At 47.5% G+C, this 19,085-nt stretch overlaps 1 protein-coding gene across 1 annotated transcript in view; it reads right to left on the bottom strand.

Moving 5' to 3' along the window:
* LOC122387849 overlaps positions 1–19,085 on the bottom strand; it is an 85,573-nt gene that overhangs the window by 52,731 nt on the left and 13,757 nt on the right. The window contains exons 4-30 of the mRNA XM_043378409.1: positions 16,906–17,101; positions 16,301–16,427; positions 15,697–15,813; positions 15,009–15,127; positions 14,510–14,703; positions 14,073–14,232; positions 13,478–13,679; positions 12,820–12,989; positions 11,596–11,764; positions 11,020–11,199; positions 10,379–10,561; positions 10,030–10,117; positions 9,326–9,420; positions 8,825–9,001; positions 7,679–7,881; positions 6,673–6,993; positions 6,176–6,285; positions 5,600–5,792; positions 5,019–5,142; positions 4,369–4,569; positions 3,865–4,033; positions 3,325–3,466; positions 2,906–3,026; positions 2,388–2,530; positions 1,813–2,014; positions 673–830; positions 186–316 (exon numbers count right to left, since the gene is read on the bottom strand). Of these exons, the coding sequence (XP_043234344.1) occupies positions 186–316; positions 673–830; positions 1,813–2,014; positions 2,388–2,530; positions 2,906–3,026; positions 3,325–3,466; positions 3,865–4,033; positions 4,369–4,569; positions 5,019–5,142; positions 5,600–5,792; positions 6,176–6,285; positions 6,673–6,993; positions 7,679–7,881; positions 8,825–9,001; positions 9,326–9,420; positions 10,030–10,117; positions 10,379–10,561; positions 11,020–11,199; positions 11,596–11,764; positions 12,820–12,989; positions 13,478–13,679; positions 14,073–14,232; positions 14,510–14,703; positions 15,009–15,127; positions 15,697–15,813; positions 16,301–16,427; positions 16,906–17,101 (4,395 nt within the window). The remainder of the gene's footprint in view (positions 1–185; positions 317–672; positions 831–1,812; positions 2,015–2,387; positions 2,531–2,905; positions 3,027–3,324; positions 3,467–3,864; positions 4,034–4,368; positions 4,570–5,018; positions 5,143–5,599; positions 5,793–6,175; positions 6,286–6,672; positions 6,994–7,678; positions 7,882–8,824; positions 9,002–9,325; positions 9,421–10,029; positions 10,118–10,378; positions 10,562–11,019; positions 11,200–11,595; positions 11,765–12,819; positions 12,990–13,477; positions 13,680–14,072; positions 14,233–14,509; positions 14,704–15,008; positions 15,128–15,696; positions 15,814–16,300; positions 16,428–16,905; positions 17,102–19,085) is intronic.

Raw genomic sequence — 19,085 nt, 5'->3', positions numbered from 1 at the left:
CCGCAAAACCACGCATTCCGCGGTCAGGACTAATTTATCAAAGGAAAAAAAAATACTCCGTTTGTCCTTAATGCCTGACATTTGACAAAACCAATGAACTCTGAATCGAAAATCCATGTAACCTCTATGACCACCTGACCCACACATATAATCAATCGCACAAGACACCTATGTTATAAACTGACCTGAACACATAGACGGGAGGGCTGAATCCGGCCGGGCGCACGTCCGTCCTCACGATCATACCCGAGTTGTCGGTGGCAATGGGCTCGGTGAAATTGACGGGCAGAATCTGGCCGTTCTCGCCCTTGGTGACCTGTTGAATGGGGGAAATAGAGTTAGCTGGTTCATTATCATGTTTGATGTCAGGACCACGGCTTGAGGGAAAAACTTAAGGAAATAAAAATATAAAGGAGAAAATAAGTGACTGGTTTACAGATGAGGGACAGGGATAGGGATAAATGATTAGAGGAAACGGCAGGTGGTAAAAAAGAAATGAAATGGGAATGCATTTTGACGGATGTCGATATGCGAATTGCAATTTTAGTTTGATCCGTAAAATACGACACTAATCGGAGAACACTTAAATTCAACGCAAAAGTCATTCGACAGAGTAAACGATATAGTGAGCTAATTCTGTCGATAACATATCGTTGGGATTTTAATTCTCACCTGGAGCAGTTCGCTGGGACAGTTAACAAACTGGGGAGGCTCAGCGTCCACACACATCGAGTAACCCATGTCGAAACCCAGGAGTGGCTGGGTCTCCTCCACTTCACAGCCCAGCAGCTCGAACTTGAGACACGGATTCTTGTCGTACGAGATAATTCCTGGAGAGAAGACGGCGGGTTATTTTGAGTTGAGGAGCAGAGACACAAACATCTTCAATATATTCATAGCTTATATGTATAGCCACTTTTATATGAGTATAAAACCGCAAGGCAGTACTCTATTCGTCTTTTATGCATAAGCAAAACGTTCATGCCATAAAGAAATGACACATTTAAAGGAAGACTGCCACCTTCAAAAAGTTTTCTCAGATCGGCCTATGATTTATTCCCTGGACAAAACAAAATTTTATAATTCACCTGACAAAGTATCATCACGTGAATCGCGAAAAAAATTGTCGATTATCATGCAATTATCAATCGGTTAATGTCTAGCGACAATGTTTACACATCACTAGACTTCAAGGTCATAAGATTATTACATTTTATTTGAAAAAGTAAGGTATTTTATGATTTACTAATATATGATTTCATAAGAAATTGGCCATGTTTAATTTATTTTGCATTTAAGTTCGTAAAACATTCAAAAATCATGGCTCATTTGGAATGGGTCTGGCCCATGTTAAACCCCATTTCCCACACTTTTTGGAAAAAATGAACTACTGAATATATAAGTTTAACTTTTATTTTGCCACTCCAAAATTCTTCTCTGATCTCGAAACAATCAAAGTTTTGACATATATTTACCAAAAGATAAGAAAATTCATGTTTCAAAGTTATCGATAAACAGTAGAGATGTCGGTTTTCTTGGACTAAAAAAATGGCATCAAACTGAACTTTGATCTCCGATTTCTCGCAAACGGGTTCGAATTTCGGAAAACCGACTTCAGTCTGGGACATAGGTGGCTCAGCTCTAGTGAAAACCGTTTTGTGGAAAAAAGGTGGCAGTCTACCTTTAACCTGGTAAAATACCTGCTTCCGTTCATCAGTTTATATAGCTATGTTTTCATCCAATGACGACTACCATGACCGTCAGAAGTCTTTCCTAAACATTTATATCCAGCCGCCCAGAGTTTATACTAACCGAGGATAACAAATCGGGTTTCCACCGATTCTGGTAGAGTAATCATAGCCAGTTCTCCGTAATTGCCCGGGTCACGAGCGGTCAGGTTAAAGTTGGGGAAGTACACCACGTAGTCTTCGTCCTCGGATCGCTTGTAGAAGAAACGGATCTCGGTGGGACGTCCTACCACGTCATTGGTGACCACGCCCTTCAGCAGAATGGCCTGCGGAGCGAACGCATGGATTGTCAATGTCATTTCAGTCATCGATGACGTCAAACACATACAAAAGTATACAAAACATTGTTAAAACAAAAGTTCCATAACGGCGAATGATAACAAATAACTAAAAATATTTGAAGTTATCATACAAGTGTAGATAAAACCTTTATAGTATGCTAAAATTTGATAAAACGGCTACTCAAAATCAAAAATCCATAAATTTTACATACCTAATTCAACTGAGCTTCGACTATTGATAGATAACCATACCTATGCCAGTTAACCATAACAAATAAGTCATTTGCCAGTACCTTCAATTCCAATAAACCCCATAACTATCCATCACAGATCCCTACACTAGCCCTCTTCTCCTCACCTTAACCCTATGCAGCGTGCCGAGGTCGACCTGGACGTAGGTGAAGGGCTGGTCCAGCTGGCCGCACCAGCCCGTTACAGAGCTGAGGCGCACCTTGTCCGACTCGTAGTTGGCCCGCTGCGTGCTGGCGTTGATGGAGGCCGCTGTGAAGGGGAGAGGGGGTGGTTAGTTAGGGACTGGGGAGAAAGCTGTGGGGACAGTTGGAAAAAGAGACTGTGAAGAATGAACAATCAGCGCGCTAAACATAATATTTGTAAGCAAATTTATCATTGCTTTACAAACCGCGTTTGAAATGGATAATAAATAAATGAATGAATTAATAAATGAAAACGAACCTCAAGTGCATAATTATTCCTCGGCGTTTTAGCTCTTAATTAACAGGCACGTCACCCACTTGGTGAGGGCTAAGAGCGCTGCCCTATGGCGTCCAACTTTACCCTCTTCGACCGTTAACTCCTATACGCGCTATTAAGCCTTTGGTAATTGCTGCTTGGTACACTGCCGTCTATGCTTCCTACCTGGAATTCTGCCGTCCGTGATTCCCAGGGGCCGGATGGTAGCACACTCGGGCTGACGAACACATTCAATCGGCTCTCCCGAGAATGGAATGTAGCCGGGCTTGTTACACGTGAACGACACCTGAAACAGAGAAGTTGGAAGTCAGTACACGAACGAAACCCATTTCACAAATAGGCATGAAACAAGGTGCATGCCAAACATACGTAGAGCGTTCTCTGCGGAAGACCCTACCCGAGATATGAGCCTTGCCCTTGAGCATGAAATACCGAAGGCAATTCGATCGTGATTTACACCAAAGTTCCGCTCGCTCTATAGCCAGTTTATAACAAGGCATACCAGTCCAGTAGCAATAAAGAGCCATGCAAATGATGACATTGTGGCGAAATGTAATTTAATTTCATTCCTTTCTCGGTCTTACCTTGGATCCCTGTTCGTAGCTGGTGGCGATCTGAGCTCCGTCGGCCGGCCGGCCGGGGTCCACACAGACGGGTCCCTCACAGCGCAGGTCGCCAAAGTCCCACGTACCGTCCGCCTGACACCGCACCACGTTATCGTTTGACCTGGAGAGATAGCAAGGTGGTCAGAGGAACGAAAACTACAACAAATTCTGCGAGATAAATCCTTACACAGAACAAGGCAGTTCGACCGCGTATACGTAGATCGTCTTGTCCAGTGTTTCCGACATTACCTAAACGTTCTCGAAGAGATAACGCGATGGAAGACTTGGTGTCATCGGTATACATTTAATTTACAATGCCTTCCTTTGATGCACTACGGGCCAGATGAACTCTAAACGTTCTCCCAAGTAGCGTCCCCTTACGTCTTCCCTGGACATTGCCCCCATCTTTTCTACATACCCCTGTCAAATGACAAATACCATCTAACTCTCAACCAAGCTCTGACTTTTACCGCCCCTTCATACTGTAAACCTTTTCCCTTCCCTCTCTCCCCTACTCACGAGCTCTGTCCGGCCAGGCTGAAGGTGTCTTCACAGCCGAAGAAGAAGCTGCTCTCGTACATGGTATCGGCGTAGTTTCCATAGGACCCTCCGGGGGTGGTGGGAGGCACTCCGCAGTCAATGCGGGGACAGGCGGGAGGAGTGCCGGAGATCCAGTAGTCCGGAGTGCCTGCGGAGGCGAGCGGGGGTCGTTAGATTATTCGAATGGCCTGACAATCGCTTTGACTGGGTGTTGTTGAGGTTACAACACATTTTTATCGTGACTATGGGGCTCACTTTCCGTGTGCTTGAGCTTACCCAAGACAAACAACACAACCCTAAAAATAATAAGCGATGAATTCAGCCTTTCAATGAAGAAAAATTGAGCTGCGTCAAATAGTTTTGTTACCATCTCTCTATCTCCCACTCTGCCCTTTATTCTTTTCCTCTCCCTTCCTTCCTCAACTCCTCCCTCCATCGCTCCCTCCCTCTTGCCTCCCTCCCACTTCTCCCGCTCTCTCTTACCTGGTTTCGGATCATAGACACACTGTCTAAATCCAGCAGTGCGTGTGTTACGCAGCGGTTTTCCGGTCTCTGAGCAGGCGATGGTAATGTTCTCTCTGAACGGCACAGTCAGCTGTTCGGTCTCTTCCTCGTCCTCCTGGTTTGTAAGGGTGACCGAGAGACCCTCGGCAGCGTCACCCTCCAGAGGTGGGCAGGAGGCGTCTGCGGTGGGGAAGAGGACGGTAAATAATTTATGTCGACACGAGTGAACGGACCGACACTTATGAGCACAAAAGAGTCATTTAGCGTAGTGCGAGCGTCCTTTTGTGAAACATCGCTTCTCATGTTTTTGTGAGATCTCACGGCGCTTATTCTGATTGAGTTGACCCGTTCTTATTTATTGTATATTCAATAAAATTTGATGAACCAGTAGCAAATGCTACCTACCAAAAAGTGCATGGAAAAGGAAGTTATGTAATGACTGCTAGCTGTTAGTAGTACTAGTGATGCTGATAGCTTGATGCTGATAATATGCAATGCAATATTCACTTGTAAACTCTCAGTGACCCTTGGCCCACGTGTGACCCGCTTGTGACCCGTAAACTATTTGTGATTTCATTCCCCGTCTTCGACCCCACTCCCCCATCCATAACCCACGCCCCCACACTTACACTCGCAGGTGGGTACCGTTCCGTTCCACTCTCCACTGGAGGTACACTGCAGTGAGCTGGCGCCCTGCAGTACGTAGCCGAAGTTGCAGTAGAATGTGATGACGTCACGGTAATGGTACTGGTCCTGTGGGGCAGAGAGATGACGTCACGGGTCAGATGAGCAAACTGAGAGTCAACGTAAGTTAAAGGGCAGATCGGAAAGCCTGAATGTCTATGCGTGATGACCATTTAGAACAAGGATATTGATAAGCAAAGTAGTGAAATTCAACGAACTTGATATTTGATGGTGTACACAGACAAAACAAAGCATCTAAAGCGTGACTACTGAAAAAATGATGCTGATTATTTGAGACAAACATCGAACAAAATTCGTACCTAAAATCCACATGTCCCCAAAATCGACCACGATCATTCTCAAACGTGTTTGATCACAAGATGTCTTGCGACGATTACTTGACGATGCCACCGATCACAAACCAGGCTTGAGAGTTGAGATTATGAACCACAGATATAAATCGCATACGATAAACCTCCTTTGTCGTAACAGGAACGTAACAGGCTCCGTTCCATAGCCCACATACCTGAGTGGAGACCAGCAGTCCATTAACAGGATCTTCAATACCGGGGCACTGCTTGGGCACGCACGTCTTGTTGATGCGGTAGGTGTCGCCGTCCCTCAGACCGGTCTCTGAAGGAGCCACGGAGAAGCCGGCGGTTCCGTTCTTGGTGAACAGCTCGTATCCTTCCTCGCATTGGCAGGAGAACGACCCGGCACTGATGGTGAGGAGATAGAAGCGCGGTTAGGAGGACGCGTGTATGATTTGGTCAGTTATTGCAGTTACAGTCACAGCTGTCCTCACGTCAACGGGATCGCTCGTCAGAAAAGTTAAAAATGGCACGATTGACGCAAAAACAACAGCTCATCAGCATGGTACATCCATATAACTGTATGCTCTGAATTGCGATTCACGACATCTCACTTTGTATCTAGCAGAATATCCAGGCTCACTTAACGACGTCTTCTAGTCACTTTTAGTGGACAAAGATAGTGAGAACGCGCTTAGTGCTTCAAAACAGTCTTTCTTTTAAAATTAGTTTATCGTACGGATTCTTAGGAAAATACTACCCGCTACACATATCAACACGTTAGAACTCACGAGTTGACGCATTTCTGGTGGCATCCTCCGTTGTTGGTGGCACATTCGTCAATGTCGGTACACTCGGAACGGGAGCAACCCATCAGCTCCATCCGCATGCACGGCGCCACCTGGAAAATACAGGGAGTCGATTTTCAGAACGGCATGAGACATTTCAGACGGCATGAGGCATGAGACGTGACATCAAGATTACCCAAAGCTGAATATCACTCAAAGTTTTTAAACCAAGCAACAATGTGATTCAGATGATAAAAACATTATACGTCTCGACAAAACACTTTCAAATGCCATAAAGACAAAAATGTTGCTTTCGACAATAAGAATGTCGAAGCCAAATAATGCGCACAATTAACAATTTCGACGTAATAAATAGAAATGCCAAGCACTTACACGTCCTACAAAGCATGACTTTCAACTTTTGCATATGATTCTGCCAATTCGATTGCTAAATGAACGTTCAATAGTCGCACTAATTACACCAAGAACACCTCGCTCACCTCATAATCCAGTATGGTGAGCCGCACATATCTGGCCTCCACGGGCGCTGGCATACTGATCACCGACAGCCCAGCTCCAGCCGTACGGAACTCTACGGGTGCCCCGCTACTGGTCTGATACTCCTTCAGTACATCAGTCAGCTCGTTGGTATAGTACAGCCTCAGGCTCTTGGCGTAGGCCACGCTGCGGTCCGGTCGAGATACGGGCTGGATGCGGAAACCGTGGACGACGGTCGGCGCGCGGAGGTCAATCATGACCCAGTTGACCTTGGGGCCCTCCCGGGCGCCGCACCAACCGCCCTCGGCGTTGAGGCGAACAGCCTGGGGGCAGGAAGGTCACATGAGGTCATACGGGGTCATACGAAGGTGTAAGTTCGTGGATTGCGAAGACTTAAGGACAGTGGTCAAAATCATTATCACCGTTCCATGCTTCTATCCTCAGGATACTGAAATCCTTCTCCTCCACACCGCAACCCCCTCCGGGCTGGACAGGCAACTTTATCTCATGCGGGCTGCTCCCTTGGAGCGGCACCGCTGCTCCCTTGGAGCGGCACCGCTGCTCCCGAGGGAGCGCACCCCGTAGCCGGGTGCAGTGAGTGCCTTGGGGCTGGATGGCCTGTCTTCGGACGGGCTCAGCCCCGGCGACTCACTAGGGCGCCTGCCCAGACCAATGTCTCCCCCTATATCCTATCATCCTCCCGGCTCTGAAATGGTCTTACTGGACCGAAAGGGCCTAATCCAACAAAAAAAAAAAAAAAAAATCATTATCAATAACAAAGCAAGGCAAATCGAGTTTCTGGTGGCGAATCTCTTATAATGGCAAGCATAAAACAATTGATCTCGTTGCAATGCCTCACTCTTCCCTTCATGCCTGCTTCAGTCATCGCACTCTTTTACCGTCTTCCTCCCTATTCTTATCTCTCTCCAGTCCCAACCCTCTCATTTCGTTTCTCCTTCCTATTCTTTTCTACATCTCCCGTTCCCCACTCCATTCCCATTCACTCACATTCTTATCATATCCATCCTCGGTCCCGGAGACCGATATATCCCCGTCACTGATGGCCCCACTGCTGACTCCCAGCTCAGCCACAGGCCTGCATTGCAGGTTGGGGGCGAACCCGGGCCGACAGCCGCAGTGGTACGAGCCGGCCGTGTTGGTACAGTTGGTAGAGGCCAGGTCACACTTGGCCGCAGCGCACTCGTTGATGTCTGGAACGTGGGAACGGAACGTGGGCGTTAATTAAAAGTCCAAGTAATGGAAGACAAGCAAGCTAGCAGAAATGGGAAATAAGACGGCCGAAAGGAGACAAAAAAGTTGAAATTATTGCCCGAATCGCAGTTAAATACAGGGTGACACAAAAAAAAAACGGTCATCACCAAATTTCGAATAACTTCGGAAGTTTTATGCAGATCATCACCAAACTTCGGCCACTTAAGGTCACACCTATGTAGCATACATCCACCAAGTTTCAAGTCTTCACTACGAATACTTTTAGTACAGTGTGTGTTTTACTGACGCTCCACAATGTGCTCCAGGTGAGCGCCACGGCGCTGCAGGGCGTAGGCACACTTGCATCCGGCGGGCAAAGTTGTCGATAACCCGATGGCTGTGCACTTTACAGAGTGCAATGGCCTCTGGAGACAGTGCTCAGGGGGTGTGCTACCCCTGAAACGTTATTCTTATCGGGTTATCGGCAACTTTGCCCGCCGGATGCAGGTGTGCCTACGCCCTGCAGCGCCGGGGCGCTCACCTGGAGCACATTGTGGAGCGTCCGTAAAACACACACTGTACTAAAAGTATTCGTAGTGAAGACTTGAAACTTGGTGGATGTCTGCTACATAGGTGTGACCTAAAGTATCCGAAGTTTGGTGATGATCTGAATAAAACTTCCGAAGTTATTCGAATTTTGGTGATGACCGCTTTTTTGTGTCACCCTGTATCACTAGAATAAGCGGTTGTTTAGTGTGCAAGCAATAAAAAACCACAAAGAACGGGATAAAGTTCTTTAGAATAAAGCGGAATGAAGACATTACAACGTTTTTTGCCACTAAAATATATAGGGACGATACGCCTTTAATTAAAACAATTGCCTGTGATTGCCGCATTTACCCACGTCCGTAACATAGGTCACTGTTCCCTACCGTCACTCACCCTGGCACTCTGGTACATTGATGAACTGCTGTTCTGGCCCACATGTGATGACTGCCGAGCCAGTCAGTCGGAAGCCGCGGTAGCACTGCACCGAGGCCTCGTCACCGTAGTAGTACTCGGCGGCGGGAGAGAGAACGTAGCCGTCGGAAATGGTGGGCAGGGCGGGGCACCGCACGCCTGGCGAAACGGGAAGGGAACGGTCAAATGGAGTCGAAATGGGGAGTGAGAGAATTGGCTTCAACAGTGCCGTCTATCTCATGTCTATGTCATGATGGTCACATACAAGCTACTGGCATTTTGCAACTGCTAACGTTTCTGACGTTTCTTTCTAACGTTTTTAACGTTTCGGAAATTAATCTTCTGCCATAATAAAGATCCCTTATAATTCCCCGACATTTAAATACTCTAAGTATTTTTGTGATACGTTTTTCTGAAATAATATGTAAAATGGGGCCAGGAATCTCTGTAGCAAACTCCAAGATTCGTGGGCATCAAACTTACGGGAGCAGCTGGGGACCTCGCTGCTCCAGGTACCGTTGCTCATACAGAAGAGCACCGGGACACCGGAGCGAACATATCCGGGCTCGCACTCGTATCTGAGGACAGAGAGGTTACACATGATTTTACAGACTTAAGAACAGTGATATTATGTAGATGGAAAGTAAAGTGTCATACATATTTTCAGAAGTGACAGAAAATGCTGCAAGTGACAGGGAAGATGAACATGCAGTACGCATAAACTGGTATTGTATTCTTTTTTTCAGAATGAAAACGAAAACCTAGAAATAAAGATTGAAAGCTTTCCTTTTACGCATTAGTTGTGTTTCGCAACGCAAAAATGCATCGTCTTGATAGCCGCAGGACAACTACGTTGTTGCAGAAGGAACACATTGCAGCACCTTTCGCATTGTGCGCAATATGCTACGCAGTTCCTTCCGTGAGCCGCAAATGCGTAGTTATATAATGATCGCATTAATCCCGAAGGCCCTATCGGCTATCAATGTTTACTGGCGCTGCGAATACGCGACTAAAACCGTTTCATCATCGGTAAATATTGAACGTCGGATCAAGATTAATTCATAGAACCGATAAAATGTTCGGCGCTGTTAACCAAACGCCAGACGCAAACATTACGATGTCAATACTTTTACCCGAACATTTGCAATCAAGGGTTGCCTGGACATTTCTAATGAGGAAGAACTGACCTGACAACTGTTCCGTAGCTCCGTCCGCCTCCGTTGAGCTGTTTCTTCTGCGCGAACGGCACGTCCGGCAGGGACGGGCACTGGGAGGCTGAAACGATACGGGGGAGTCTGGTCAGTTGAGCGCACTTCTCTTTCAGATCGATATAGACGGTCAGTTCCTTAGTCTTATCCAGACAGACGAGCAGTTTTACCCACTCCTTACCCAGAAAAGCTGGTAGTTTCGAAATTTCCTACCCAGACAGACGGGCAGCTTACCCCAATTTCCCCACTCTTATCCAGAGAGACGGGCAGCTTACCCCAGTTGCCCTGTCTATTTCCCCAGTTCCCCCAATTTTCCCCCAGTCCTTACCCAGGCAGACAGGCAGCTTGCCCCAGTTGCCGTCGGCCGAGCAGCTGATGGTCTCCAGGGGCTGGCCGGACGGGAACGCGAACCCGGCATAGCACTGGTACGTGATCTCTCCGCGGAAAGTGACGTTGGTGGCGCCGATGGAGAAGCCGTTGTCGATTTGGGGCACCGGGCCACAGTACACCTCTGTGGGAGTCAATAGTGGTAAAGTATTATTGGGACACATAGGAGGGAATGATAGTGACACGAGTTAAATGCAAGAACGGTTTGGTTCCTATAGCTCGGTCAGAAATAAGCGTGGTTAAATGACATTCATATATGTTTGAATTGTTAGATTTTTTTTTACGAATGTGCGTAAATCAGAGGCCTCGTAGGAAGCACTGCATATTGCTGAGGGAATAGATGAGGGAATAGAATAACTTCGCCAGTAACAAATAATGCCTCTTCTTGACAGAGCAAAATACACATCACGTTACACTTTATGAGAACCTTACCCAAACAGCCGTAATCGCCACGCCATATGTGGAAGGCTTTTGACGTCAATACATAAAACATACAATACATACATGCAACCTATCGCCATCAAAAATGACTCATCCATATCATATGCGCTATATTTAAAATAAATATAAAAGCACACTTACCCTGGCAGTCTGGGATATAGCTGACAGTCCATTTGCCACCTGGCAAACACTCGGTCATGATCTTGGACTTGCCGGTGGCAAACTCCTGCCCGGCCGGGCAAGTGAAGGTCACCCGGGTGCCGAAGATGGTCTCACGGCTCGTACCGATGGCTCCCTTACCGGGCTCCAGCATCGGGCAGTCTGTAGAGGAGAGATGTAGAGGGTTGGTTATGTAAGAGCTGGCTGGAAGGGGATGTAGTTGAGGCGAGTCGCTGATAGGCATTGAAGCGTGAGCTCAATGTCGTAATCAATCGCAGCAAATTATAATGATTATCGAGACAGGGCAGGGCGTTGTTGAGGTCTAAACCATTTTTCCTTTTTATCAAATCAAATTATAATAACATGTACTTTCAGATCATGCATATTATACTCTTTGCTACTGTTGGCATTTCCCGATTCCTCCGCCCAAAGGTATAATGAAAATGATCATATCTAGCATAATGATCCTAAAACATGTGTATCAAATAACCTAGTTTCAGTCTAACTTCTAAATTTCAATCAACCTTTCATCATCTAATGATTATCTAACTCCCTCACCTGACGAGAACACGGCCTGGAATCCCTTGGCCGTTTTCAGCGGGTCCGAGTTAAACCTGACCAGCATCTGCCCCGACTGGGCTGTCAGTGTCAGCTGGGGCGGCGAGGGACCGGTGAATCCGTCACCGGAGTGGAGGCGGAGACTGGAGCTGTCCGGGCCGTCATATACCTGAAAATAAAATATAAACAGCGTGATAAATAGCACAATTTTATGGAATAAATAGTGTAAGAAACGTCAGTGGATCAACCATAAGGCAAAATATAATAAATAAGAGTATAACACCAGAGTTAGTGTCATTTATTACCTACACTATGGAATAACGACCTAAAGGGTGCAAAATGTCGGAGAGAGCACGACAGCATGGATCATAGGGCGACGGATAATAGAGGAGTCAATGAACCAATATCGTTCGCCGTAAAAATGACGAAATGACGAAATGACGCCCAAACCTATATATGGACGCCACAGTCACTCAAGGAAACGGGGGGGGGGGGGGGGGGGGGGTTGAGGGCAGCACAAACTACGAAAAGCGATCGCCCCGTTCCGTTCAATTTTGGGGTGCCTTACTTTTGTCCACGAATCGACGGGGTGGGCAGATACTAACGCCATCTGTGCCCAACAGCTAACTTTGCCGCCTAACGCCAGATGGCAGGCAGGTCGGAGAATGAGACCGTTCGAGTCATCGGGGCCCGATTGTGGGTAAATAAGTGATAACCTCGGTCGTCGACATCCGTCCTCACCATCCTCAAGACAAACCCATCCGCATCCCCCTCCCACTCCCCTTTCCCGGCTGGCGGTCACCCCAACCGACATCCGGCATGTACCAGGACCCGTTAAAATCCTCTCTGGGGTGACCGTTTGGGAAGCGGGAGGACTGCCCAACACGGGACCATCAGGTCCCACCAGGGCAGTCTCGCCGCTGCAACTCACTGTCGGTGTCCCGCACAGCCCAATATCTCCGCCCTATCCTATCATCCCATAGCTCTGCTATGGCCGAAAGAGCTTGCTCCCAACAAAACAATCAAATCGTTCGTAGAGTAGAATGACTGAAATCGGTGGCTCATCATACACAAATAACTTTGAAAGATCGGAGACCAGTTTCCTCCTCACTCACTCCCTCCCTCACTCTCTCTCTCTCTCTCTCTCTCTCTCTCTCTCTCTCTCTCTCTCTCTCTCCCTCTCTCTCCCTCTCTCTCTACCCCTCTCTTCCCGAGTAGACTAACCTGTACAGCGTCCGTCTCATCCAGGTTGAGATGTGTGAAGCGCAGACTGAGCGGACCCCCGGCAGGACGCTGGATCAGGTAGTCACACTGTAGGTTGGTCGGATAGTCGGCCAAACCGTACACAGGCGAGTACAGACTGCCGTTGTCTGCCTTCAGGGTCACGTCACAGCCTGCGGAGAAAAGTTAGAGCGTGAGATTGGCTTGGTAGGTCATACAACATTGCCTGATTCATACAGCATGTAAGATGGCAATAAATAATATAAAATGATACATATGTCGTACAATTTATACTGGATAGCTAACACACTCGGGCCATCGAATGGCTAAGATATTCTAAAATGTCCTTAGTTATAGTGAAAATGGCTATCCCCAGTGTTATAAAATTATCCGACATTACCTATTACTTAGAGAACAACTGAGGTTATTCTGTCCAAGGCACAAACCATATACCTGTTATAGAGAATCATACACCCCAAGATTGTCAAAAGGCAATGTCGCGACACCTGCCAGCTCAACAATCTAATCATGACAACAAAAAAACTAGTAGGTATTCTCGTCATGGATTATGGATGGCATTTTATAGTCTTCCTTTTATTATAGTATTTCCTTTCCGTTATGGTCCCATCTTCCCACATCAACTCCTCATCTTGCACCGTACCTGCTCTGTACTTGATGCTGAAGCCCCTGCGGCTGTTGCCCAGGTCGGTCCTGACGTAGAGGTAGAGGATGTTTCCCGTGGAGGAGATGAACCGCCTCTCGGGGGCAGCGCCGGTCAGCCACGCCAGCTGACGGTCGTCCGGACTCGGTCCGTCACGGATACGGATGTAGTCGTTACCGGCCTCCAGGTCGAGGTCTTCGATCTGGGGAGAGAGGGTAGGGGAGGAGTTAGAAGGGAACGATTGGGGGAGGTGATAGCTTAAAGATTGCGTTGAAAAAAAAATGGACATCGATGGTTATGTTTAACACATACAATGACAGCCTTTGCTACGTCACTGCCTACGTTTAATACCAACTAAGGATTAGATCAAATAAGTTATGAACACTACGGACCACATGGACAATGGTTGCACATGGTTATTTTATTCAAGAGCAAAAGCGTGTGACGTTCAAAAATTGTTCTGTTGAAAGGAGTTCAGATCTCTGTATAGAAGAAAACAAACATTTGAAGAAGACTAAGCAGATCACTTTTCTAAACTCCGGCGCCATTAAAATTTACACTTCTATGATCGATCCTGTGTAAGTTTGCTCCATACCTGCAGTGTGATAATCTGTCCGAGTGGCGCTCTGATGATATAGAGACACTCGAGACCCCCGGGGTAGTTCTCCGGGTAGCCGGGAGAGGTCAGGCGCTGGGGGGAGGCCGGAGCCACCAGGTCACCGCCGCACTGCTGAGGCTCCGACTTCCACGACGCCCTGAGGTCAGAGAGGTCAACGGGGTCAGCAGAGGTTAACGGAGTTCAACACAAGAGGTCAACAGAGAGCAACCGGGTTCAGTGGAGGTCAGCATACGTAAGAAGAGGTCAGCATAGTTCAACAATGACAAATAACCAGAAATGCAAGCACTTACATTATCAAGTTATCTTATCTTAATTTCCAACAAAAGCGGGACGTCTTCCGCGAAGGAGTTTGCAGGAGTTATGGATGAGTCATTGCAAACCAAGAGACAATCATTTCAAGACTTAAAACTCACCTGAAGCCAGACTTCTCCACGCTGGCGTCACTCCTGAACTTGATGATCATGAAATTGGACGCAGAGGTGAAGAGCTTAGAGGCGAGGTCCTCCTGGCCGCTCAGGGTCATGATGTTGACGGCAGACTCCTCGGTGGCACCTCCGCTTAGGATCTGGGCGGTGTCAAAGTCCTTTTCCGTGTCGAAAGCAGAAAACTGCGGCGGAAGAAAAATAGTGATGAGTCAGAGGCGGACTGTGTGTTGGGAAAACGAAACACACCCATATAGGGAATGATCAATCTTAAACATTCTAGTTTTACTTTCAATAATGCATTTTATGTTTTAATACTTAACAAGCCATAGGCTATGTTGCTTTATTAAAAGCATCCTGGATTAGGCAAAGCTTCGATAATGTCATTAAAACAATTGACACTTATTCATTCAGAAGGCATCATCAAAGTATTGTAATAATTAAGTTTGTCACTTTTGTTAGATGTAAAAATGTATTATGCGCGACTGACCTGCAGTGTAATCCTGTGTCCAACAGGTGCCTCCAGGGTCCATTTGCACTCGCGGTTGGCCGGATACCTTTCCGGATATCCAGGAGACTCGATGGTACCAGACGACGAGCGCTGGTACTCTGTAATAAAACAGCCAGTCACACCTGAGACATAAAATGCGGATCAACTGGACTAGGTGAGCCAGTGTCGCCAGTGTTACGGCTATTTTTGTATTATGTAATCAGTGATGGTTGCGTTCCCAGGCGATGGGTAGCTGGCGATTGCCGCATCAGCCATTGATGTGTTTTCCATTTGAAGTTTCCTCGATACTTTTCTGAGATGGGTGAAATGATGGTTTTCCTGGAGTGATTGTCGTGTGGATTGTTTATGGCAGAGCGTTCACTAAGTGGGTAGATGCAGCCGGACTGTCACTTGTGGTTTCGAATTATGAATTGAATCAGAAGTGGAATTATGAATTGACATCCTGAGACAGAGGGCTCTCAATGATCTTCTAACACACAGTCTTCACCATATAAAAGATAAGAGTCATATATGTTTTGACAGACTTGTCATACGTGCTATGAGAGTCCTCGCGGTAACACTTCAAGCTGTCATCTATATCCTGACAGTCCTCATCGTAACACTGGCAAGTGTCTTGTCCTCACTGATGACACTTGTCATGTCTCTATAGGTCCTCACAGTTGCTTACCGTGACAGGGCGTAGTATCCTGACAGTCGCTCTCATCACTCATATCACCACAATCATCTTCGCCGTCGCACTTGAAGGCGCCATTGACGCAGTTGCCGTTAGCGCAGTGGAAGTGTCCTGGGAGCAAAGGCAAACATGAGTCAGGAACTGCAGTCCTTTTTTACCTTTCATGAGGATACATCACACGGTACCTACTTCCGGTACGAAAATGGGTCACGGTGTTGAAGGAAAACATTTGTTACTGTCGGTACAGAAGAGTAAATGTCATAAATATAGTAGCATCTTTGCTGGTTACATTAAACGTATATTTGATGATAATCTAGGTAACATCACTTATATCGAAGCAGAACATGAGCAAGAACAGGATACAACACGGAAACAAGTAACGCTTTAGCTCAATGCACACATGTCAGTCCAGTCATTTTTACCTGCAAGTTTACGAGAGCGGAAAATCGGGAGGTGCTAAAATTTCACTAGAAACTATAACACGAAGGAAACTCGTGCAGCATGATTAAAAACGGCTGCATCCGATGCTCCTCTGCAACACGACTTGCATGCATGTCCATACGGGCCACCGAGCCGTTATTCCGTGCTGAAATCTCACCCTTGAGGCAGGCGGTGGCACGGCACATGAATGGTAGCAGCTGTTCGCAGGTGGTTAGGGCCCAGCTTTGTTCTGAGTCTGTGAACCTGGCCCGAACACACTCGCCAAGTTCGGCACGCGGGTTACCCTGCCGGAGAAGGGAGAAGTCAAGACGAAGAAGAAGTCAAGAAAAGTCAAGATGGGGAAATCCAAGCTCAATGATGGTAAAGTTAAGCTCCTAAACCTTTTAGTTAGAAACACATTTCATGATAACTTCAGAAAAAATCACAGTTCCCGCGTATTGAGCTCAGCAACAGCGATCAGCGTGAAAGCGAACAAAATAAATGTGTAGTTACCACTTACCAGCATCATAAAAGCGTATAAAACAATTTGTGTTTACTACCAGTTTGCGACAGCTTAACTTTCGCCAGTGCTTTCGAATCCCATAAACGACACTTTGTAAAAGCAGGCGCCGTCTCCAAATCCCTCATGAGTTGGTCTCTGAGCCTTGGTGAGATCGTCCGGCGGCTCAAAATCCCCGCTGGTTATGAGCTCGAGACATTGAGCTGACGTTGAGCCACCGTCAAGCCACCCCAAAGCCTTTGAGCCGCCAGCAAGCCACTCACCCGGTCCCAAAAGCCGATATACTGGCTCTGCAGAGTGCCGGCCGCTGTCTCCAAACTGTTGGTGCTGAGGTCGTCCAGAGTTCGGAAACCCAGCCAGTAGCGATCTCGGTCGCCATCTTCGGCGTTCTCGTCAGCTAGATGTCGGGTGAAGTTGTTCTGGTCGTAGGTTTGAACGACGACTAGATGAGAGCCATATCTGGAACGCAAGAATGGGGTGTGTCAAGGCTGGGTGTGTCACTTTGCAGGTCACTCGTGCAGGGGGAAGGGATGGCAGTATAGCAGCTGACTAAAGACCGCTGACTTTTCAAGTCAATTACCTAGATGAAACACTGGCTGGCTTTTGTTTGACTTCGTTGTCTCATTAACATTCTACGCCGTCAACAATACCAACAATATCAATGCCTTATGTCAGCCGTATCTGAGAAGCTTTTGTCTCGTAAGTGACAGTCATTCCTCAATGTTGCCATTAGAGCTGCGATGACGCTGAAAAATGCGCAGCTGTACCGTTTATCATATGCATTGGACGATCTTAAAAACGCATCGTTCTGGGTGTGATGCTCAAACAGGGGTCGGTAACTCTACATCAGCTAAGCAATAACACTGTTGATTTTATATAAAATTTATTTATATATGTTTTATCTTTAAGTTGTTTACTTCACACGCAAAGCCCCATTTTCACCGTAATCCGTGATTTCCCGATTTTGGCCAAACCACAGCTCAGGTGCCATATAGGCCAGCCGTCTCGCGTTGTGCACATCACGGGACCAGCGGCCGGGCCCACCTCCCCACGGTGGCTGCCGCGGCGGCGGGCGCGGCCGCCGCGGTCACGTGACCGACTCCGGTACCATCCGGCGCCAGGCGACCCACGTGACGTCATCTGAGAGCCTCAGGGTCGGCGACTTCCGTCTGCTGACCAGCCCAGGGCCGCCGGCCGGCTGGTGACGCCCACTCGCCCACCCCTTCTCTCGAGTGGAATGGAATGGAAAGGCCGGTGCTCAGGTATGATCAAGATTGACTGAAACGTCTTTTTTTTGTTGGGTTAGGCCCTTTCGGTCGACAAGACCATTGCAGAGCCGGAAGGATGATAGGAATTAGGGGGAGACATTGGTCTGGGCAGGCACCCTAGTGAGTCGCCGGGGCTGAGCCCGTCCAGAGGACAGGCCGCCCAGCCCCAAGGCACTCACTGCACCCGGCTACGGGGTGCGCTCCCTCAGGAGCAGCGGTGCCGCTCCAAGGGAGCAGCCCGCATGAGATAAAGTTGCCTGTCCAGCCCGGAGGGGGTTGCGGCGTGGAGGAGAAGGATTTCAGTATCTTGAGGATAGAAGCACGGATAGGTGAGGACTGAAACGTCGTGAAAAATTAACTTTGAGGCTTCGAGCAGTGGGGCTTCGATTGACGTTGAGTAGGCACTGCGTTACGTCGGAAACAATATTTAGGCGCTCTTGACCAAGCGATCAGAAAAAAATCATCAAATTGAGGGTTCGAGGGGACATAAAAAAATTGAAGATCTGTCCGATGGCACTCGAACTCATAGTCCTTCAAAGGATGCCTTTGGTGCTGTTTATTACGTAATCGCTATTAAAAATGTCAATCATTTTGTCATATTAAAACACTCCAGGGCTCTAGCGCAATAAATACCTACGTTCCCGATGGATATTTAAAACGTTCCCAAAACATTTGCCCATGTGAAATATTGACATAACTTTCAGGAGAGAAGCTAAATGCCCAATCCCTGTGTAACCTTTTCCGATCAAATCCCAATGCGGCTCGCTCTCCAACACTACGAAATCTCTCTGAAAGCACTCTCATGCACTCTCATCGCCTCGGGCACGGGCCCGGGGCTCCGATTGAACTCTCGTTCGGTCTCGATTGGCTCTGTCCCTCCCACGAATTCGTGCACGCCGGTCCGTTTCTCTCCTAGCTAGCTTCTCACGCCTCCTCTCGACTGTGGAGGCCCGGAATGGGGTCAGCTCGAGATAGACGGCGGCACGGCGCTGCTGCCATGACCTGACACGCACAAGAAAGGCCAGCTTTCGCGCGAGGCAGCAGCCGAGCGTAAAAAGGTTGGATAGCTATGAGCAAACAGAAATAAATAAATAGTGAAATGACACAACGATATGTAATGGATAAATGGATAACAACCTCCCAATGATTTCCCCTTGGGCCATGTAGGCATAATA

This window comes from Amphibalanus amphitrite, unplaced genomic scaffold (genome assembly GCF_019059575.1).
Source record: "Amphibalanus amphitrite isolate SeventyFive unplaced genomic scaffold, NRLGWU_Aamphi_draft 000300F_arrow, whole genome shotgun sequence".
NCBI classification, from domain to species: Eukaryota; Metazoa; Arthropoda; class Thecostraca; order Balanomorpha; family Balanidae; genus Amphibalanus; species Amphibalanus amphitrite.
This window is presented reverse-complemented; position numbering and strand designations above follow the sequence as displayed.